The 20,665-nt window shown below is 35.4% G+C and overlaps 1 protein-coding gene across 4 annotated transcripts in view; it reads right to left on the bottom strand.

Moving 5' to 3' along the window:
• LOC127969093 (receptor-type tyrosine-protein phosphatase epsilon) overlaps window positions 1-20,665 on the bottom strand; it is a 66,418-nt gene that overhangs the window by 13,352 nt on the left and 32,401 nt on the right. For 2 of the 4 annotated variants that reach the window (XM_052570768.1, XM_052570769.1), the window contains exons 2-6: window positions 14,971-15,229; window positions 5,537-5,617; window positions 4,260-4,356; window positions 3,837-3,910; window positions 884-1,020 (exon numbers count right to left, since the gene is read on the bottom strand). In XM_052570768.1, the coding sequence (XP_052426728.1) occupies window positions 884-1,020; window positions 3,837-3,910; window positions 4,260-4,356; window positions 5,537-5,612 (384 nt within the window). In that variant the 5' untranslated portion in view covers window positions 5,613-5,617; window positions 14,971-15,229. Of the gene's footprint in view, window positions 1-883; window positions 1,021-3,836; window positions 3,911-3,988; window positions 4,153-4,259; window positions 4,357-5,536; window positions 5,618-14,970; window positions 15,230-20,665 lie in introns of those variants that run through there. The other 2 variants (XM_052570770.1, XM_052570771.1) reach the window with 2 other exon arrangements.

The raw sequence follows: 20,665 nt of genomic DNA, 5'->3' as shown, positions 1-20,665 counted from the left end.
ATTTCATTACTCTTAATATCAATTTGGTAACACTTTATTTTCAGGAGCTATTATCGCTATTATCAAGCATGCATATTACCAGCATGCTGGCTGTTTATTAGTAATCATGACTTATTCTGCATGAGCAGACTTTAGATATGCATTAATTTAACCCCATGCAAAAAAAAAAAATATATATATATATAAGCAACAAACTTAGAGTTTATTGAGGCAATAGTAACAGTTAATAGTTAGTTAATAGTAAAAACTGGACCTCAAAATAAAGTGACCATCGATTTTTATACCACAGCAAAACTAATGCTACACACATGCAAATAATAGATAAATATATTAAGCAGAATATTAAATTATTGGCGTTTAGACTCCAGTGATTTCACTATAAAAAAAATAGCAAAGTCTTCAGTGCATCAGTATTAAATAACATATTTAAACTATTTAATTTGTATTTATTGTGTTGAGATTCAGATCAATCAAATGTGCTCTTTTTGTCTCAACTGCATGCATTTGTGAACCAAAATGTTTTTAATTTTTTAAAATTAATTTATGGTTTTTAGCCTTCAATGATTTCAATATTAAATCTAATCTGATGCTGTTAAGTTGCATTAAAATCAGTTATTTTTGCCTTTCATTTTCTACCATTTTCAATACCACAGCAAAACTAATATGTTTAAAGCATTTGGAATTCAATTCCTCTATTAATCATTATTAATAAATAATATATTAAAAGTGATTTGATGGTGCAGCCCTGTTAAATTAGCTGTTTTTAATATACCTATACATCATATTTCATATTTGATTCTAAGTTGGTTTCCTGTTTGTTTTTTTGTTTTTTTTTATATATATATGTCTATCCATAATCAGTATTCTTTCAAAACACACTTACACTGTACTCTTGCCGGAAGAGTTTCCCATCATCGGCCGAGCGTATCCGATACTCTTCTTCTAAGTGGTCTACAGGAATGGGGAGGTATGTTTTGCATGTGGAAGGGGATCTGGGCAGTAAGACCACCGTCTGTTGTTCTGTGGAAGAATACAGTACATCAGTGTTATAAACAAACACTTATTTACAGGAGATTGCATGGTTGAAATACATATTTACTTTACGGTAACTAACAACTCTGAGCTGAGAAACAATCACACACTCACTCACACATTTTACCAGTTTGATTGACAAGTAGTGAAAAATAAAATCTAACTGCATTACATCTGACACGGACTTTTTATTTGTAGAACCACTGTTTAAGCAGAAATGTTCTGATTATTATTTGAGAACACCGCATTCCCTGTCCTTATTTCATATAGTGTGTGTGTGTGTGTGTGTGTGTGTGTGTGTGTGTGTGTGTGTGTGTGTGTGTGTGTTATACACGTACAGGTGAGGTGTGTACATACATTTGATCCCTTTTATCAATCAATATGATAAATAAAAAACTCTAGAATTAAATTCAGAATGTTAAATTGCATAATTTAGAAATTGTTCTCATTTCTAACAGCAGACTGTGTATATACATATATATATATATATATATATATATATATATATATATATATATATATATATATATATATATATATATATATATATATATATATATATATATATATATATATACAGTCATGGTTTTGTCACCCAGGAAACAAGTAAACACACAAACATGCGCAGACCATCTTTTTTTATCTTATCTTAGAATTGCATGCCTTTGTAAAAGTACTATAGGCATATTTAATTCATGCAGCATATGCATGAATCAAAAACCACCAGTGACCCTCATAGCACCGAGAGAAAGCCACAACCATTAGGTTAGAGGTTAGAGCGGGTGAGATGATAGACATTACAGAGTTTAGACGATAAACTTCATGCCTGTTCATGAGAAACCACATATACCTGACCTTCTGACGGCCAGCCAAGACCATCCTCATCCTCATCCTCATCCTCATCTTTATCCACATCTATATATTCCTCTACACAACATACAGCACACACAAACACACAGTGTTACACCAGCGCTTAGACTTAAAGAAATAAAACCATTTGTTCTCCTGCATAAAAAGAGAATGTTTGCAGACTTTAACTTTATTAAAGAATACTTTAATTGAACAAGGATTCATTTTATTGATCAAAAGTGACAGTAAATACATTCATGATGCTAGAAGAATACTCTATATCAAATAAATGCTGTTTTTTAATCAATCAAATAAACCTGTTTCCACAAAAATCCAAAGAGGCGTTTTCAACATTAATAATAATAAACATTAGAGGATCATGACTGTAATGATGCTGAAAATTCAGCTTTGCATCTCGGGAATAAACTACATTTTAAAATTGATTCCAAATTGAAAACAAATAATATTTCACAACATAACTGTATTTTTTGAATGTAACTGTAAATCAAGAGCCAAACAAAAGTTGGCACAGAAAGCTGGAGAACGTCGGTAAACCACTTCCTTTACACAGGTGTGACGTTCAACATTTAACTCTAGCGTTTCCTGCGTGTTAAGAGTGTGTCGTTTTTCATCTCGGCTCACTAAATATTCCTTGAGAGAGATTTCCGTCAGGATAGTAGGAGAGAGAGTGCAGAGGAAGTCCATTACATAAATCTGCTAGACCTTCGACAAGACACACAATCTGCGGCGACAACCAGACTCTAGATAAGCATACAATCTGAGCAACATTTGAGATCTGGGCATCTAGAAGGACATTGTGAGGGTCCATCTCTCAGGAGAACACTCTGAGATTCTCCGTTTAATCTCACTGCGGTCTAACAAACCTAATTCTAGTTTTAAACACAGCTCTTCTCTGATTTCTGGCTAACCATGATCCACAGTTTTTGTGTCAAGCAAGCAAACTCTAATAAAAGCAATCAGGAACAACTGTTTAAAAATGAACCTTCTTCCTCTTTCACATGGTTTTAGTCAGATTTAAATATTTTTGAGGAAATATTGATCATGAAACCACAAATAGTATTACAATATGTTTTACACCGCTGTATCTATGAAACAAAGGAATAAACGAATCAGTTTAGTTATTAGTAATACTGATGTTTTCTTCCCATCATTAAACTAGAAAGGCCTTGTCTAAAGGAAGAGTTTAAAGGGAACACTTTAGAAAAAGGTCTCATTAGTTAAATGCATTAACTAACACATTTGTTGCAGTATTTCTTCATCTTTGTTGATGCTAGTTAATAAAAATAAAACTGTTCATTGTTAGCTTAAGTCTAATAGGTAACATTAGCAAATACAAAAAAAGAAAATAATAATTGTTGCAGTAATTCGTGTTAATTAATGCAGTTAACTACGCTAACAAACAAAACCTTATTGTTAGTCTTTTTTTTTTTTTTCTTTGGTAAGTGGGCCATTTTTACTCAGTCATCTCAATGGCAGAAAGTGCCTGCACCTGAATTTACTGTAATTTATGGTTGATTAAGGGTTAAATAAATATTATACCATAAAAACTGTCATCTGCAAATCAAACACAACCATCCATTTAAAAAAAAAAAAAGGTTTGGTCATTCATTCAAACACTGGGAATGCAGATGAGTATAATCATCACCATAAAATCAGCATAAAAACCATAATATGACCCATAAGCTTCAGCCAAAGTGAATTTTTGGTGTACTTATAGAGTCATTTGATACAGAATAGCACATGTAGTTCACATAAAAAGCTCACGTCCTGCTCTCAAAACATCTTGAGGCGACAGGAAACCGAATATAGCGCATTTGATAAAGTGAAACTTGCCAAGACCTCTTACTTACAACAGAGCTCTCAAAACCACAAGTTGCTTTTGTCATATCTTAAAGAACTAAACTGGTTCGAAAGCAGATAAAGCGACTTATTACCTTGCTCTTCCAGAATGCCATTTGGTATTTTCTTGTCGACAGCTGTGATGACAGCTTTCCTCTGGTTTTTCAACCTTAAAGAAACGAAGAACATAAGGTTTGAACGTGAGGACAACATGTGAGACAATATCCTAACGTCACATCAGTCTCACCAACGAAAACTCGAGCTCTTTTTCATCAGAGGTGCTGTTTCTCCACAAACGCACGATATATGACACGCTCTCTACCATATAAAAATATGAGGGTTTACCTCGGTGACACCGTGTATGAATAAATATGTGTGTGTGTGTGTGTGTCTGTGTGTGACAGCAGTTCCTGGACCCACCCTTAATCAGAAAGAGGCGGAGCTTGTAAGCATGACAGACAGTTTTTTTTGTTTTTTTGTTTTTTTACAGTGTGTGTGTGTGTGTGTATGTGTCATACCTGAGGAAATACCAGGTCAGCAACCCCAGAAAAAGCACCAGGACGGACAGACTCAGCAGTATGGGCAGGATGAGTGCGTTGGGCTCCACCAGGCCGTCTAAAGGAAGAAGGAGAGGCAGTTAAACCCACAGTGAACAAAAGAACAGGAAACTGGCCAGCGAACAGAGCCGCTGGAGCCGGAATGGCCACACTTAGCTGCTCCGGCGCTGAGCGTCTCAGTGAGTTATGCCAAGCCATTATTAGTGATTTAATAGAGAGCTCAGTGCTGTTTGGACTGAGCTCATACATTTAACAACAGGTTTGACACGAATCACCCGCTTAACCCTGAGATCAGCACTTTACTGGAGCCCAAAATCACAGCCTGCGTGATCCACGGCAGATTTAACACAAATCCACACGCTCACACTGATGCTTACGTGTTGCAGAAACGCTAGACATGAGCAAAAATCATCTCTGAGCTGAGAAAAGTTACACAACTACAAAAAGTTGGTTTTGGCCACTGAGTTTCCATGACTATTTCAGTCGTTTTGTGAGTAATGCCTACATTGTGAAATACATTTTTTTGAGGTCGCTTAAAATAAAATGACAAAAATAAAATGAAAAAATGGCAAATGTCTCTCTCTCTCTCTCTCTCTCTCTCTATATATATATATATATATTTGAAATGACTATTTCTGAAAACAAAAGGTCTGAAAAATGACAAGTAAATTAATAAATAATAGTCAAATAAATAGTCATCATACCAAATTTCTGATGTCAAAGTAACAAATTTTATATCGATCTGTAGCCAAAAGAAATAATATATGTTATAATAGTAACATAAATGTAAATATATATTTAAAATGTTTTTTAAGTATGAAATCTGGCACCACCTGTTTTTTCACATATGCTGGTTTTCAAACAAGCGAAGTTATATCAAAATATCAAAATTAATGGGAAACTGGCAGTAGCAAAAAAAAGATTATAGTCAAGTAGGAGATTTAACCCCTAATTAACTGATTCATTAATTAAATTAAAGGAAGGGAGGAAATGAATGAATGAATGGATCAATTAATGAATCAAAAAATTAACTGGAATTACTTTAAACACAATTTAGCACTATTTGACTGCAAAATGACATGACTGACCAATCAGAATCAAGTATTCTTAAATTGCTAAATAAACTATTTCTCGTATATGACAGATTTGTCACTCTGTTTTTAACAAAGGATTTAAAAAAGAAAACAACAATGCTCATCATATTATTAACACTATTATTATGAATAATGAGCACTTACCATTGCTTTTTCCGTCTGCTGAAATTGATGTGTTTGGTTGTAGAGTTGTTACTGTCAGAAAAAAAACAAGGACCATTGTGTCTGCAAGAGAAGAAGAGAACATAGAAGCATGTCATTTAAACATATTTACATCATTTAATATAATTTATTTAATTAAATGTCACTCTACATGTCACTCTACTAAAAAAACAACAGATCAGGATCGATTTAAATATTACAACATGCAAAAATGTTGCATTACTCCTCCAATAGATGTCACCAAAACCTTTCAAATACAGTTCCAGTCCAAACGCTTGAAAGCGGAGAGCATCTCTGTTCTGATATTGAAAACAGTGAGATCTCATAAACCTCACTTTCACACAGATTAGACATGATTGTATACTTTAATCTTATATAGTTTGGGGATTTTAAGTGTTACACAAAGTATCAAGTGGGTTAAACTGAGATAAAACATCCTCACATCTGAATTAATCTGTGTTCAAACATATAACGTGCATGATTAAACCTGAATGGGTATTTTTTGGGAAAAGCTGATTATTTATTATGTGACTGATACATTTAGCAGAGGACAAGACAATATCTCATGCTTTTTATTACCTAAAAACATTCTGCATCATGCTTTCAACCCAAACTAATACTGAAAGTGATTCTTGATAGTAAACCATCAGATATTCAGAGGAAGCTTCTAAGCGTATCTTCTCTATCTGGAGGGCAGATGTCGTGGGCTACTGGACAGGAAAAGCCACGAGGATTTGTTCAGTCTCAGCGCTGCTTCAGTGAGATAAGATACTCCACAAAACACCCACACACAGCCGCTGATGCTCTTCATTGAGAAAATCAAGTGGGAGCTGCTGCATATTCACTAAAGCAATGCAACACATAAATAACAGACCACACTTTCTGCAACGCACACACCACTCCACGCTAGAGAGAATCCTGTAGGTGTTCAAACACCAACACATGCCCAAATATCAGGAATAAATATGGTAGGTCAAATGAAGTTTAATCTAAAACTATTTCAGGGTCTTCTGCATTAGTATGCATACAATTTTAAATTTGAGCTGAATGTGAACTGCATATAGTGTCTGCAGCATGAAATCACAACTTAACCTATTTACGTAGGTTCTCAATAAGAAGTCATCAAGAAACTACAGCCATAAACATTTTTATTTCTATAGTTTAACATATTTTAAAGTGAAACAATATGCATAATTTGTTAGTGCAGGTTATTCCAAGAATATACAATCATTTGAGGTCTGTAAGATTTTTTTAAAACAGTCTCTCAAAGCTGCATTTGACAAAAATACAATAGAAATGGTAATATTGTGAATTATTTTTTATTTAAAATAACTCTACTTGAATATACAGTATATATATATATATAAAAAGACCATAAAACTAAGCACAAAAAACAATTCATCATACAACTGCAAAAAAGCTAAAAGCTTCTTATAAATTTAAGAACAACAGCACCCAAAATACACTCTCCTTTATGCATATATATACATTTTAACCCAAATCCGTGATGCTAAAAAAACAACTACGTTCGTTGCATTATGAGTGTGTCTCCCTGGTAACCTCTCAGGCTGCATCATTCATCAGGCAGGGTGTGAATAAAGTGCTTTCTGCATTAGCTGCTGAGATAAAGCATGATCAAATGCCGCATTCTGTCGATAGTATCCCAGAGCACGCTGGAGTCTGGACAGCGGCAGAGAATTTGAGTCGATACAGTATCCCCCAGCAATTAATAAAGACTTGGGAGCTGCCTGCAGCAGCACAAAGACTCATGGCAGGATTTTAATGAGAAGAAATGACCCTCCCTGTATCACGTGGTTTGAGGCCGACGGCAGAGCCTGAGAAAACAAGTGCACAGGTGAGCAGGAATATATTTAACACGTGCATCGATTGCATCCGAGTGCATGCAAATAAATGAACACTATCTTGCAATTTATCATGTGCTTTCTGTCCAAAGGGTTTTCTGAATGCCTGTGGAGACTCCTGGGGTCAGATGCACCTGTACATTGGCATGTTTTTGCTGGGACACAGTGGGGAACTGTTAAATTAAGTGGGGCAAATCAGTAAAACGCATAAACCTTGTAGCCACACTTTAGAATTACAGTCTCCATCCTTCATCCGCATCCCACACATCTCTCCGTCAGCGAGCATGTAATGTTTTTGTTCTGGCTGTGCTCAGGACTGGCCTGCTGTCTCTGACCCCAGTGGACCGGGCACTTCTGAGACTCATTATTGTAAACAGGTCATGAGGTAAAGCTAGCAGACAGGACATTTGCAGACAGCCTTGGGTGAGGCCGATGCCGGAAACACACTTGCACTTGCTGTATTTAATGGTAAGTGAGATTATCTGTGTGTGTGTGTGTGTGTGTGTGTTTGTGTGTGTGTTAGTGTAAGCAGCTAACCATGAATTAATGACACTCTGCTGTGAGGTTTTTCAGCCCACACGAAAACTCCCAGCGACCGCTCGCTCTTTAAATGAGGAACGCTCCTCATCATTTCCTTATGCAATCAGAGAAAGCAAGAACAGAAGTATATGTATTTTGGTTTATGAAGTGTGCAAATATGTTCTTGTGTGAGTTGATTGCATCAGACTAAATTCTCAGCACACCTAAATCTATTATACATTCAGTATTTCTCTGCTCCAAAACCTTTAAAAACCGAAATGGAAATGAATGGAAAACTTACAGGAGACAACTCGATTCCAACTGAATTTAGCAAAAATACAAAACATTATGATGATAAGCATTTAAATAAAAACACACAAATAAACTGGGTGTAACAGTGCATACTAAGTAAAAAAAAAAATGCTATTAAATAATTATTAAACATTATTAAAAAATATGTATGTGTGGATGTTATAATTATACATTATTCACAAAATCATATTAAATATTATATTTAAAATAATAATAATAATACTAATAATAAATTGTTTTGTTGTTATTTGTTCAGCATTTTATATATATATATATATATATATATATTTTTTTTTTTACTTAATATGCGTAATTTGACCCTATGTGTGTGTGTGTGTGTGTGTGTGTGTGTGTGTGTATATATATATATATATATATATATGTATGTATATATATTTTTTACCCAATAGCTGTGTATTTTATTCTTATTAACTTATGCTTTTTTTACTTCAGCAATGTTTAAACACAATAAAGCAAAAATTAATAATAAATAAAAATATATAATAAATAAAAATAATTTCACAGTACAAATCTTAAATGATGTTTTAAAATATAGCATTCTCTCTCTCTCCCTCTCTCTCTCTCTCTCTCTCTCTCTCTCTCTCCATGCAGACTGCTGACTACACAGTGATTTCACAGTTTCCAGGAGCTGCTTGCTACAGAATAAACACTATTACCATCCCATGACACACTCAATCACACTTACCATCAGGTGACGCGTGTCTGTCTTCAGCTAGCTGAAAAACACTCCTGAACGGCATGTCAGCTTAATAACAGTTAGCTGTTTCTGTTTACAGTAGAGATACGACACAAATGATTGCGGGGGAAGGATTGCGAAACGTCTGGATTTAAACACAAAATGCCCACATACAGTGCACCTCAACATGACAGCACATGTGTGCACCAAATCAGATAAACACACACACTAGAGCTAAAAAACACATTTAAAGCTGAAGTCTGAAATTCCTCATAATGTTAATTTTAAAATGAACTCATTTCATTTTCTCACATAAAGTAAATTTTGGAGTAGAAATGGAAATTAAATTTCTAGGAATATTTTGGTGAAACAGTAAAATTGAAAAATGCTAATTAACAAGAACTTTAGTTAATTCTTCATGTTTATGTTAGTTCACAGTGCAATAACTAACGTTAACATACAACTTTTACAAATTTCTGATCTTACAAATGTAAAAAATTAAGATATTAAGGAAAACTAACCTTACTGTAAAGTTAAACAGACTTCAGTTTCTTCAGCCAAAATATTATTTCTTTCTCATTTCTTTTGTTATCTATATTAAATATGACTCAGACATATCAGCCAAATCATCTACTAAACTGAGTGGGAACTTCAGTGGACTTTCTACAATACCGCTGTCTCTGTGAATCAGACCAACGGGTCTCTAGAAAACTAAGCTAAGAGGGATATTTGTCCTGGCGGGAGCTGATCGTCTAATTCAGACAAATCTCAAGTAAAGTCAACCCTGGAGGACGCATTAAAACGGCCCCCGGAGTTAAACCAACAGAGAACAAGAGCCTTTTCATTTGATTCTTCTAGATTACATTTAAGTTGCTTGTTCCTTCTCTGGGTTTTCATTAATATCTCGCCTCATCCTTCCGTTTCATTACTCGGCCGTTCTTTATGCTCTCTGATCCATCTACCATGTGGTTTAATATAGTGACCCATTTAAGAGAAAGAGACCTCGTTGACTCACCCGATCACATTTTCACAAGCCCACAGCGACCACCAAACAACAACAGCAGTGCATTAACCGCTCAAAGAGTCTCGACCGGCAAGCTAACCGTCCAACAGACTTCCAATAACGCCATGTCTGCCTTCGGCATAATGCATCCTTGCATTAATGCAGGCCATGACCCAGAGGTCACATCAGAGACGCAGCGGCCAGAATGATGCCAGACAGCCGTCTCATCATCTTCCTGAGGGTTGCCATGGAAACATGACAACCAGTGTGGTTTGATAAACTAAGATTGCGGGCTTGGGCTCTGCGTGACCTATCCGCACACATACATGCAATCAGAAAAAAATACACTAGACCTCTACAAATGAGGAAATACCTAATCTCTTTTTTGCAAGCAAAACTGTTTTGGAGCTATATTTTATCACCCAGTCGAACATTATTGACCTCAAAATTCATTTACAAAGGGTATTTTTAGTTCAGAAATTGGCCATTTCAGTCTGGAGCTTGCTGAAATCTTTCCTGGAGAAGCAGAGACTGACACACAAATCAATTCTGCTCCAGCCTTCTGCAGATTGAATGATAAGCTAATGTGGGTTATGGCTTTAAACAAGTATATTGCATCTGTCATAGACACATCTCACACAACTAATAAGTTTGGCTGCCAGATCTTGACTAAATAAATCAATCTGGTTTTATCTAAGTACTGCTGAAGCCAAATTGGTTTTGTGGGTCGGACAAAAGTGTCACCTTGTTCCAGAACATGAACAATTTACGGTCTATTATTATTATATAGATTATTATTATTATTATTATTATTATTGTTGTTGTTGTTTTTCTATATCTTAAAAATTATATATCAATATAAAAAATTAAAACATTTGGGAAAGACTCTTTAAGCACAGCAGTCTAAAAAAGATCAATTAAACAATTTATAAACTTTCTAAACTTTATTACTATTTATTCAATTTCTTACAAAATCTCCATTAATCATTATACATTATACAAACCAATGTTGTTTCATTAATTAAAAAAATAAATAATAATAAATCAATAAAAATTGTATTGCTGCTTTGTTTTGTTTTAAATGTTGACAACTTGCCTTGACAACTAATGTAAATAAGCTTAAATTACATGTACCAATGCTGTAAACGTTAACTTAAAGGTACAGGTTGTAGGACCTGCCACGAGAGGGCGCACTACCACAACAATAACAAACGTGTGGTTTGATGACGCTAAGAAGGAGCATGGAATTATGGGATTTGTTGTCTTCTACCCAACTGCTGACGGCCATCAATCAAACAGAAAGATAAATCATTTATTTGTATCATTTATGATTTGCGCGAGTAGATTACATACAAAGTCAATGCAAAGACGCGTCCTCGCGCAGGTCTAGAGACGCGATGCCCTGCATTTGGCGTGTATGCCCCATAATACTAATCTTGCTGATCGATATAATAGCATACGTTTTCTGTAAAGACATTAATCAAAACAACTCACCTGTCGAACACAAGCAAGATCTGCATCTCTTTCTAGCTGAAGTTTGCCACGAAGCTCTCTCAAACTAGAAAATGCAATCAAAGCGAGGATATTAATCGCCCCTTCTCTCCTTTTGTCCCAAACTCTCCTTGGTTCATTTGGTTGGCCCGTACACTTACATTTACGGGAGCGGTCCTTGTCGACAGAACCAGCGGCAGACGGTAAACGGTAATTATGTTCCATAAATAAGTAACACAATACACCATAAAACGTGCAAGAAGAAGTAAATAAGGAACTGCTTGAAGCAAGCTAGTGGTTTGCTAGACGCTAGACACTACAACAAAAATAAAAACTGTCATGAAACCGGTACTTTAAACCATGTACAATGCATATTTACACAGACAATCAATTTGCAAATAGCACCAAGATGTATGTTTCCCTCATGAATATTAATTAGGCAATGTCATAGAATACAGAACAACAACAGTGCAAGCTAATTAATAATTATGAACCAGGTTTAAAAACCCACCCACAAACCCTTTGCATTGCTTGAAAAGACTTCTCAACAACTTTCTGCTATGTTCTTTTTAAATGCTTTTTGACCTTCAATATTTGATATAATTCTTATTCTGAACCGTTTATTCTGTGAATAATCCCTAACTACTTTTCCGAGCACGCTAAAGCTTTTATTTTGACATCACACAGCAGGATGAATCAGATCATTTTCACCCTGCAACATCACAGCATGTGAGCAGAATTCCTCAGAGATGCTTTCCAGATGCCCAGCTCTCAACCTGACAGTCTAGCAGCCTGCCGTGCCGTGTGAGAGCAGATTGCCAGTGCCATGTTGTTGATTAAGGTTGCATAAGGCTGTTTCTCGCTCGGATTGGTTTGAGAAAGAACTATAAAAATCTGGGCCTCACTGGATTTACACTGTGCACTATTGTCCTGTTCACACACACAAACACATAAACAAACCCCGCTCTCACAACAAGAGGCCACTGATCTGAGCCCTTCAGGCTGAGTGTGTGTCTCTTTTCCAGGGTCACATGAGGGGTGGCATCATACAGAGGGGTGTGGCCACAGTCTGCAAGCTGACCAATCAGGGAGCATAAGCAGGAGGTAAACATTCCGGTGCACCCGTCACCTGCACACAGCTATAACAACCTGACTAATGCTAATGCTGACTAATTAAATAAAGTTGAAATAAACTAAAATGTAACTATTACTTGAAAGTTTCAAATGTAAATCATCTAAACTAACTCAAATTAAATCCAAGTTAAAGCTGCAACCCATTTTACTTCTAAAATCTGACATGTATCTGAATGAAACAACCCACAAAAGGAAGCATGTAATATGGGTTTGGAACATGACTGAACTTTTCTATTAAGCTGTTGGTTACAGGCAGACGGTGTTTCAGCATCTTTAATGATGGTAAAACACACAAGACGTCTCCCTCTCACTCCCCTCAATGTCTCTGCGATCATTTCAGTCTTTTCATTTCCTGCGGTGTCTCAGTTCAGGACCAATCAAAGCTAGGATTGCCTCCCCTGGTTTCCTGCATGGATTTCATGTCTCATTAATAAAATGTCAGCACACACACACCACACTCTTTCTCTCACAATGGGCATCTGATCTAACAGTGAGTGTCAATGTCACGGCTCTGTGACTGTCCTGTCCTGCACACAGTCCTGAATGGAGACTGACATTCTTCTAAACCAATCAGTCTGGGGTAAATGGAGCTTATAGTTAGAGATGAACTGGTCTATAAGTAAAGGCCAAAAAACATCACCCATGCCTAGAGTGGACGAGAGACAGTGTGTGTGTGTGAGTGTGTGTGTGTGTGTGTGTGTGTGCGCGCGCAGTGTCAGCACATGCTGTCCCCCATCTGCCGGCTGATAAGTTATTTCCTTTCCTGTGCAGCCAGGTTTCCTGCTTGAGTTTAAAACACACTTCTTAACCTTTGGATAAGATACATACACCCACACACAATGCTTAAAAAGGTGCTGGATGTCACACACACACACACACTGTCTATCAACAGACATTTATGCATGAAACCCGCTGGAATATCTCCATGCTTTCAGGCCTCTGTGGAGCATTCGCTAATGATATGAGACGCTGTGCCAGCGAAGCAGAAAAAAGAGGAACAATGAGAAAACAAAATGAACCAGAAAAATCCTTTGAATATTCCTGCAGATGCTGCGAGCATCAGAGAGTGTGACTGTGCTGAACACACAGCTTTTATAACCACACGCAGTATGATGAACAATAAAGAAACATGTGAAATTAATGTGATATCTGGATAGTTTGAATGAAATTGGCTCTTAAAACATAAATTAGACCATTTGTCTGTCTGTGTATCATTTTACATTTCAGGGGCAAGTATATTATTATTATTAAGGCAATAGTTCATCCAAAAATGGAAATTTGCTGATGATGTCCTCATCCTCAGGTCATCCAAGATGTAGAAGAGTTTGTTTCTTCATCAGATTTGGAGAAATGTAGCATCACATCACTTGATCACCAACAAATCCTCTGCAGTGAATGGGTGCCGTCAGATTGAGAGTACAAACAGCTGATAAAAACATCATAATAATCCACACATCACTCCAGTCCATCAGTAAACATCTTGTGAATTGAAAAGCTGCATGTTTGTAAGAAATGTTAATGTCAAACCATTGCTTCTTGATAAAATATTAATCCCGTTTCTAAATATTGCTTTCTCCAGTGAAAAAGTCATCTCGCCTGAATCAACAGAGAAATCTGCACAGATCAAGCACTGTTTACAAGTGAAAACATTCAAAAACAGTTCTAAACAAATATGTGGGTGGATTTTGATGTGAGAGGCGACAGGAGATGGATTTTATCACTGGAGGAAGCGTTATTATGGATTATGGATTTTGGCTAAAAGCATCCGTTTAAAAGTTAAAAGGCCTTAATGATGCATTTGTTTCAAATAAATACAGCTTTTTACTTCACAAGATGTTAACTGATGGACTGGAGTGAAGTGGATTACTTGTGAATTATCAGGATGTTTTTATCAGCTGTTTGGACTCTCATTCTGACGGCACCCATTCACTGCAGAAGATCAATTGGTGAGCAAATGATGCAATGTTACATTTATCCAAATTAATCTACATATTGGATCGCCTGAGGGTGATTATACTTTTTATATCCATGCAGGACATAACAGCATTTTCCTTGTTCTTTTGAACTAAAGAGTTTGACGAACTTTTAACATACTCAAAAATCCCTCCATTCAGAAACTGTCAGAAACAGCTTGCTCAGAAATCATCAAACATATGATCGATCACATTTATGTATCAACATCTACTCTATTCACCAACTACACAAAATGTAGGCAATCATAACAAAGCTCATTTACAGATGAAGTCTTAAAGGTACAGTAGCAAAAACCACTGGTTGTCCCTTTCTGACTTTTTTGAGGGAGAGGTCGGATTTTTTTTTTTAATTTAAACTATATTACAAAAAAAAAAAAATCAAAAACTTTTTTCAGCTACATTGACTGAGGAAATGTTGATCATACCTTGAGCAGTGATGTTTCAGTGTATGATTTGGTCCATTGTAGCCAGTGAAATGTAGGAGGAATCCAACCATCACATCACTCCTTCAGCCTAAAAACCTTCTGTCTCACACTCTCCTGCTCTATCTATCTATCTATCTATCTATCTATCTATCTATCTATCTATCTATCTATCTATCTATCTATCTATCTATCTATCTGATCCACAGAATGAAGAGGTGCAGAAGAAATCCAGGAGCTCAATGCAGCAGCACAATGAGATCTGGAGAGGAACAACACAGACAGAGAGCTATAGGTTAGATGTTTATTAAGGTAATTATTTAAGCCAGCCATTCTCACAAAATAAAAACCATGACAGGGCGATCAGGCCCCAATATGAAGCTTTAATTAAATGACTACATAATAAAATACATGAGTAAATAAATGCACAATTAAAAGAATAATTAAATGCATACATAAATGCATAATTACATGCACAAATAAATGAATGCATAAATACATAATTAAATGCCTAAATTAATAAATGCATAACTAAATGCACAGATAAATAAATGCACTATCAATCAATCAATAACAAATACATTTGCGTTAAGAAAGAGACTACAAAGTGAGTTAAGAACAAGCATTAAACTAGCACAGTTAGAAAGGAAATTGGTTACTAGGGACAATGGTCAATTACATAGTTTAGCGTTATTATATACAAATATTTGACTGCAGAATGGCACAACTGACCAATCAGAATCAAGCATTCCAGAGAGCAATGCAATAATGATCTTCAAACAACGAGAATGAGGACAATGAACGGAGTCTTAAGATCCAATCCAATTTTACAGATTTCCACTCACATGCAAGTGGGAAAAAACACAGAACTGCACGTGAATATATAGTGTTCAATGATAAACTTAATTACATTTCACTCATTGATTGATTGATTGATTCATTCATTGATTCATTCATTCATTCATTCATTCATTCCTCTGTGAATAAATGCTTCATATTAATGTGTCAGTTTACTGAACAAGCTATGGCATCAATATGAAGGATTTATTTAAAAATAAATAAATTAATTACAAAAAAAATAATAATTTCATTGTGCATTGCAGATCTGTATCAGCATGCATCCTGATCCCAATTCTTGGCACCCTTAGCACCTGCTTCGATGCGTTAAAAGCCTGGATGCATGATCCTTTTCTTAAGCTTAACCAAGAAAAAACAGAACTTCTTTTTGTCGGTACATCAACATCTTTACTCAAACTTAATATTTCAGAGTTTACAACTGTCAAACCCTTGGTTACTCCGTCCCTTTAAGTGCGTAATCTTGGCGTTATGTACGACTCTGAATTTATGTTTGATGCACATATACAAAAGGTATCAAAGATTGCATTTTTCCATCTTAGAAATGTCGCTAGACTGCGACCATTTCTATCGTTGTCAGATGCAGAAAGGCTTATAAATGCCTTTATTACATCGATGCTTGATTACTACAATGTGCTCTATCTTGGTCTCCCAAATAAATCAATCAGAAAATTACAATATATACAAAATTCAGCGGGCCGGTTATTAACACATACAACTTTTGTCATTTACTAATCTGATTGCAGTCATGCTGTATATTTTTCTAAAACGCCAGATTTTGTTATTATATCCCATTAACTTTGAAGTACAAACCAATTTAGAAAGATCCAACAGCAAGTTTCTATTCATTTGTAGTCTACATTTTGTCCATTTTATTGTCTGACAGGTCAAAATCAAGCAAGATTCGAGGTATAAATCGTCCATAACACAAACAATGCAGGACAGTCACGTGCTGAAGTACACAGGGTTACAGGTTTGTTCAATTAACAAATGACATTCCCTCTTAATGGCTCTCTCAGAACAAGTCCTGTTAAACACAACCGCTTCAAACAAACAAATCACACAGGAAATCGACGTCATGCCTCATTTCTATTGAGCTCACTGTTGCCGTTTTGTAATGAGACTGAATATATTTAACAGCCACCATCCAGCATTCGCTTCACAATCTCCATCCGTCCATCCATCAGATTCAGAAGCCGTTTTAAAATTTAAAGAGCTCTCGGCATGGCCACACATGGCAGAGATGCCTTCTGTGTGTGTTATAATCCCAGCAGCTCCTCCAGGGGACGCCGTGCATGAATTTAGATGAGTCCCAGAGATGGAACGAAGTGGGAGGAGGATTTGGATAAAGACTGAGAAAAGAAAACACACTTGATAGACACGAGGAGGAGGGGGACAGACGGAGGTGACAGTAAAATTTATCTACCTGGGAAAAGCTGCAAGGGTACAGAATCTACACGCTTGTGCATTTCAAGCTGGTGCTATGGTGGGCATCCAAAGTCTAGCACCCAAACTGAGTGGGGTTAACATGCGGGTTACCATGCTTTTAGGAAAGAGGGTAAAGTGGCCACACCTCATTACAATGTCTGTAAATTTGACCATTTCTTTTGTTTTGTTTTTTGGGGGAGGGGGAGTTGTATATTACAAATGATTGTCCAACTTTAAAATGTTTTATTCTGTACTACAAATATTAAATTTAAATGTTGCCATTTAAAAAGGTTTTTTATTTATTTTATTTTAATTTTTTGGATTAAATGACAGATGGTTAAAATAACAAAAAAGATGCATATTTTTATATTCCATTTTCCAACACGATATCAATGTTTTAAATTTTAAGAAATATACATTTGGTGGAATAATCCAGATTTTTTATATATATAGCAACAAAAGAAAACATTTGTTTTTTGACTAACTGTCATTTAAAAAAAAAGATATCAGACCTATACAGAATAAAATAAATAATATTAATATTTTAACTTAATCAAAGCAGCTCTCTCAATGTCCGGCTTTGGTAACATACAAGTTTATCCTTCCACTAAACAAAAATAAATACATCTTTCATATCATGATTGAACAAAGGCAATACTAATATAATGCTAACAACAATTCTCCATGGAAATGTACGAGGCCTAACATCAATAAACGCTGGTCTCTGAGCCTCTCTGTGTGTTTGTGTCATCTCGGGTGAGCAGGAAGATTTCTGTGTAACCTTTAGAGAGCAGATGAAAGCAGCAGATCTCGGACGGATTATGCCCTCCCCGTGAACTCTGGATGTGGCTCTTGATGAGGATTGAATAATCCCTGATCTCCACTCATGCTCCACAGTCAGAGTCTCTCACGCTGAGCATCTGCGCAAATGTTTTCAGCTTCGATCGCATGATAAAAGCCTTTCGTTCTCTGATATGGCAGCAAAATAGATCTAATAAACTGAGCGCAGCACAGAAGCATCCTGAATGAACAGAGCTGAATAAATTATACAAATTAATACAAATTATAAAAATGTATTATTTTTCCAAGCTGTAAATAAAACTGAAGAGTACTTTATCATTATTTGTGAAATTTACTAACAATTTCTCAGTGAAAACTGTTTCTATACCATTTTTTTTTTTAAGTATAGAAGCAGATGCAAGTTGTCAGCTTCATTCGCGTCCATTTATTGGAATATAGTCAGCGTTCATAAAAAATACATTCATTTTACAAATAAAGTAAATACACAGAGAGAACTGGTAAAAAACTATTTTCAGAAATTGCCAGTAAATTTTATAATTACAAAAAAAAAAAAAAAAAAGCCAAGTGACAAGTGTTTTTTTTTCAAATAAGAAAAAGTATTTAAATAAATGTTTATATTCCTCAGAAATAAATGTATACAAACTAAAAAAACAAACATTTTTTTATTATAACATATAAAAAAGTTTAAATAAAATGTAATATAAAAATCAAATAATAAATAAAAAAAGAATTTATTTAATTAAAAAAAGAACTATTAAATAAAAAAGTGAAATAAGAAAATAATAAGAATAATAAAAGTGAATAGAGCCCACCTTTAAGTCTGTGCACTTTTATGATTATTATTATTATTATTTTTAGAAAATACAATTTGGTAGCTTTGAACATCAACAGCATGTCACAACTTTACAAAACACATGATATAAAGAATCATTTATGTGTGCAGCACCGAGTTTATGGGTCAGGGGCTCTTTAAATCCCCAATCCAAAGTATGAGCAATAATACTAGTGATTCCTTCCTCAGCAGGCACTACTAATAAATTATACAGTCAGGAAGATTTGAACAGTGCTATTAAATGTGCAAAGGCCATTTCCATTGCTACTTCATGAATGCATAATACTACCGAGACCCACAGTGCTCTACGTGTCCTATCTCATCCAATCACCTTCAACCTCTCCTGAGACGCTAAACATCCCTGAATCAAAGACCAACAACTGCTGTTTTTCAGAAAGAGCAGGTAAAAACACGAACCAGCTCAGTATCTGGATGTGTGTGTGTGTCCTTGAGCAGATCTCACTAATTAGGAGCGTTTGTTCTGCCAGTAGACATAGCACTAGATCAGGGTTTATATTTAAAACCTCCATTAGCACGCAATATATGAGCCAAAAACAGTTCGAATTGACCAGGATTACAGCAACGGTCCTGTAAATACTCTACAAAGCCTCTTTGAGTGAAAGTAGAGTCGTGTAATGCGCACATTTGTGTTTGACACGGTGATTCACGATGGATTTATCAATAGCCGCTCCTTATGAGACTCACATGAGCTAAAAACTCTTTATAATGGTTTTGAATTAAACCATTCAAGGTTCTTCTCCCTTGAAATAGGCCTTGCATGTTAAGACTGGAAGGATAAAATCACTCTAAACTTGCCTGTGCAAAACTATATCCAAGAAAAACCTATATACAATATCAACTCAAGTATTGCAGAAATGCAACTATTTTTCTTTCTTTCTTAAAAGCAATAGTTCACCCAAAAAATAAAATAAGATGACAATTTACTCACTCTCGGGCCATCCAAGATGTACAGTAAATTAGGTTTTGTTTCTTCATCAGATTTGGAGAAATGTATTCCATCACTTGCTCATCAATGGATCCTCTGCAGTGAATGGGTGCCGTCAGAATGATATAGTCCAACAGCTGATAAAAACATCAAAATAATCCACAAGTAATCTATTATTGAACTGTTTTGGCTTATAAACGGTGCTTGATCTGTGCATATTTCTCTCCTGATTTAGATGAGACAAATTCTTCACTGTATGAAGCGTTATTATGGATTATATACTCTTTTTTTTCTCTTTTTTTTCAGAAGCAAAGGTTTGAAGTATAAAATGTATTAATGATCCAGCTTTTCACTTCACAAGATGTTTTATAATTGATGGACTGGAGTGGTGTGGATGACTATGATGGTTTTATCATCTGTTTGGACTCTCATTCTGACGGCACCCATTCACTGCAGAAGATCTACTGGTTGGCTATTCCCACTCATACGGTTCCTTTAATAATTAACTTGATTATTAGAATTATTGAATCAACTAAATGGATGATAAATGCAACAATTTACCACATAATTTAGCTTTTGCTCTATGCCAACAAATAAAGTTCACTTGTTTTCACTCACAAACTAACAGCTCTCTTTGCTGTTTTTGATTGCTTCCACTGTTCTCATTTGTAAGTCGCTTTGGATAAAAGCGTCTGCTAAATGAATAAATGTAAATGTAACTAACAAAAACAACAAAGGCCTAAGTATAGCCAATTACTTCATGAAAATACACATTTCACAATGTATATGGTTAATATAATGCATAATAATAATGTTAATTGAACTTGCACTTTGCA

Source organism: Carassius gibelio, chromosome B12 (assembly GCF_023724105.1).
Source record: "Carassius gibelio isolate Cgi1373 ecotype wild population from Czech Republic chromosome B12, carGib1.2-hapl.c, whole genome shotgun sequence".
Lineage (NCBI taxonomy): Eukaryota > Metazoa > Chordata > Actinopteri > Cypriniformes > Cyprinidae > Carassius > Carassius gibelio.
The sequence above is the reverse complement of the archived record's forward strand: the minus strand, read 5'-3'. Positions and strand labels throughout refer to the sequence as shown.